This window comes from Rhagoletis zephyria, unplaced genomic scaffold (genome assembly GCF_001687245.7).
Source record: "Rhagoletis zephyria isolate East Lansing unplaced genomic scaffold, Rhagoletis_zephyria_1.1 Rzeph_scaffold_02722, whole genome shotgun sequence".
Taxonomy (NCBI): Eukaryota; Metazoa; Arthropoda; class Insecta; order Diptera; family Tephritidae; genus Rhagoletis; species Rhagoletis zephyria.
In genome coordinates, this window is record NW_016159806.1 from 72,741 (window position 1) to 76,458 (window position 3,718).

Sequence of the window (3,718 nt, forward strand, 5' to 3'; positions counted from 1 at the left end):
AAACGATAATTTACAAGGCGTCTTAGCACGGTGCATAGGCAACTGGCTGAGTCAGTGGGATCGTCGGTTCGAATCCTACTGAAAGAAGTCTGATGAGGAAATGTGGTGATTTCCGAAATAGCTATCACTTCTACCATTTTTTCAAATTATTGTTGCTTTTCCACAATAAATTTTCATTTAAAAAATGGCCTCGAGCTCATTATAAAATTGTTGAATATAATTGTTAAAAAGGCCAAAAAAATAACAAAAAACAAATTTTTAAGCGAATCTAATCGATTTAAATTTCTTTGTCGCCATATTGGGTTCGCCATTTTGAATTTTTCCATTCTGGCTTCAGATTCTTAATCATCTACACCAAAAATCCAGAAAGTGATTACCGTGTACCAATTTTTCGCACTTTTTGCTAATTATTTACAATCATTTTTTTTTTTTTTACCTTACATATAAAAAATGTGGGAAATTAAATTCTCTATAAATCTGTATTTATCTTATTTTCGAAAAATGCAAAATAACTCGCAAATCGCAAAAACCCAAAACTTAAAATCCAAGATGACGGAAAGTTCCCATACGAAATTTAGGGGCAAGGCTGTGGATCTACGATCTACGTGTCAAGTAGAAGTAAACTGCATCAAAAATTCCCTACTACTAATTTTTTGTTTTCGTTAATAGAAGGATATGATAAGGCATTTCTTTATAAGCCTTTCTCCACTGTATGTGGTTATATTGTAAACGGTCATTGAACTAAAATTTCTCGTCTGGGTACTTTCCAGTACAAGTAGAATCGAGTATTTCCTAGCGATACTTTAGGTAGCATCGCGTATTCTATTCGATACTTTTAGTGTTACAGGCATCGAGTACATGGTGGTATCGGACGAACACTAGGTTGAGCATATTGGACATTTCCATTAATTGTAATTTAGAAATATAGCACCGTGTGACAAAAAAAAAATTTCAAAACATACGAAACAATTAATATACGACACAATGGATCAAATATAGTAAGCTGCGTTTTTAGTTTTTCACTTTGACGTCAGGATTTTTTTTAAAGAACTTTGAAATATTAAAGATATGATTAATTCAAAACATTATTTAAAAAAATCAGTGGAATCAAGGCACATTAAACAGGTAGTATCAGTAGAGCAAAAACAACATTTGCGTGTATTTTGTTGTTGCTTCTGGTATCGAAAGTGTCAAAAACTGTTCTGAATTTTTTCTTCTAAATCAAAGCGTGCCATGTGAAATACAAAAAATTATAAAAAATAAAAAATTGAAATTGGAAAAAATAAAAATTGATGCAACTTTCTTTCCTAGTAAATTTGTTTGCTTCTCGAAGCATTGATCCATCCTTTGCAAGGCCCAGTAATCAGCGGTCGTGCTGCTGAGTTGGGCGAACGTTCCAAAAGCTGCTATTCAATCGCTTGTTTTGTATGCACACAAATGGATTTTAACAATTCAGAATTTTTGTGAGAAAAAATTAAAAATATTTGACATTTTTGAGACCAAATAATTTGAAAATAAATCAAATCAGCTGCTCTACTGATACTACCTGTTCAATGTACCTTGAGTGGAATGTACAATAACAATATGGATACCAAATGAAAGAGAAAATGCAGTAGAATTGTAAAACATTAAAGACTTTTGGTTTACAAGGACGTATAAGTATTGAAAATGCGTTTTTAATTGATTTTATTTTTTTTTAAGTTAATAAAGTTTGGAGGACGAAATTGGAGGAAGTGGTCGTTTGTAAATTAGTCCTTAATATATATTTTTTTCAAAAATAAATACTGCAAATTTTCAACGATAAAATTTTAAAAGGAAAATTTCCAAACCCATTCGTTCTAATGACCCAAAAAAATTTAATAGTTTTTTAGTTCTACAGGATTTTCTCTTTTATTTGATACCTACATTGCACTGCAATTTTTTAATAAATTTTTGAATTAATCATATTATTGAAAAATTAAAAAGGCAGTTTTAGTATATTTTGCCCATATTTTCGCGAATATATTAATTTTTGTGTGTGTAAAATTTACTGTCGCACGGTGCAATAGTCGGATGCTTTGAGTTAATGCATTTCTGAACACAGGGTTCGTTTCTTATATTCCTTGCTTGTTATGATCAAATTTCAATTCTCCACGCAGCACGCACAATGAGTATGTACATTAAGGACCAGTTTTCAATGCCAGTAGACTGACATTTTATTGGCCAATCTTAGTTTAAACTAGCCAGCTCGAGCGTTTAAACTTAGTTTAAAGCTGAAATTAGTCAAGAACGTAAAAATACCGGTACGTAAACCCGAGTCAGCTGACACGATCTGTCTTACCAAAGCGCCATGTAAATGAAAACTCAACACCGCAGAATTTTTCTGTAGTTGTAGCCCGTAACGCAGAAATCTGCGGAATTTAGATTTTTCCGTGTCAGCTGATTTCTCCTTGTAGATGGTAAAAAAGATATAAGTTCCTATTCAAAATATGTTCCAAATATTTGAAATTTACTATTGAATAAGGTTTTTGTTGAAAACTAAGTAGTTTATATTTAGCTAAAATCTATTATAGCACGATAAATTGTAGTTGAAAGGGTAAGTTTATGAAAAGGCATTGATGAGTGGCAACAGTGTAGTAAGCAACACTGAGGGCTCCAGTAATCGACAAAATTATGCGTATACAGACTGCGTTTAAGTATACGTTCTGCGTTCTCGACTAATTTCGGCTTAAACCACACTGCCGTGCACTGAAAAACTGGCCCTAACAACACTCTATGCGTTGCACTATAGATTCAACACAATTATTTCATACATACATACCATTGTTCTGCCGATTCGGTGGCGGATCCGGCAGCCTCTGCCCGGTCGTTTGATTGTTGCCCATTTTCTACTTCCTGCACAAATAATTGTACATACTTCAAATAGAACGAAAAAGCCACACGTCAGAGCCTGTGTATCTTACCGGCTGCGGATCGACCATTGTCCATACTTACCAGCGAAAAATTTATCAGATAATCAGATCCAAAAACACGGCACCTGATTTCAATTTCTACACGATTACACTCAATATCTACAAAAAACTTTAAACGTACTCTGAAAAAAACCAAAAGGTATATTAAATGTATGAGTTATTGACTAAAACTAGGCAGAAGAAAAATTTTCACTTGCAAATATGCACAACGGGATCGACTGGGCGACTGCAATTGGTTGATATAATACATACAGTCACTCACAGAAGTGTTCGTACTTTACTTTTTCACAATATTCAAAATGTTTTCCATCATAAATCTTTTTCGTTAATTTTTTATTTAAAATATGCCGCATTCTGTGGCCGCTGTAGTGTAGTGGTAAGCAGAGCGCGCTTCCACTCCACAGCACCTGGGTTCAAGCCCAGGTCAAAGAAACATCGCAAAAAAATATAGAAAAAAGGTTTTCTCTTAACAGCGGTCGTCCCTCGGTCGGCGTAAAACTTTAGGTCCCTCCGCTTTGTGTGACAACATCAAGGCGCACGCCACAAATCGGAGGAGAAGCTCGGCCAAACACTAACATATGTGTAAGCGCCAATCTATTATTATTGTTATTATAAATCTTGCAAACTTTGTACAAAATTCATAAAAACTAATCAAACTTCAAAAAAGTTTCATCAAACTCATTCAAACTTTTTAATCCGATAGAATTTCCTTTGTCCAGGGTGTTGCGCATTTCTTTTCAAATAACGCATGAACAAATCCAAGGCGA

At 33.9% G+C, this 3,718-nt stretch overlaps 1 protein-coding gene across 5 annotated transcripts in view; it reads right to left on the reverse strand.

Annotated features, from left to right (window-relative positions):
* LOC108367548 (NFX1-type zinc finger-containing protein 1-like) overlaps positions 1–3,269 on the reverse strand; it is a 14,835-nt gene extending 11,566 nt beyond the window's left edge. For 3 of the 5 annotated variants that reach the window (XM_017622187.1, XM_017622186.1, XM_017622188.1), the window contains exons 1-2: positions 2,974–3,138; positions 2,801–2,895 (exon numbers count right to left, since the gene is read on the reverse strand). In XM_017622187.1, coding sequence (XP_017477676.1) covers positions 2,801–2,864 — 64 coding nt within the window. In that variant the 5' untranslated portion in view covers positions 2,865–2,895; positions 2,974–3,138. Of the gene's footprint in view, positions 1–2,800; positions 2,896–2,973 lie in introns of all 5 variants that reach the window. The other 2 variants (XM_017622184.1, XM_017622185.1) reach the window with 2 other exon arrangements.
* Between the last annotated feature and the right edge of the window lie 449 nt (positions 3,270–3,718).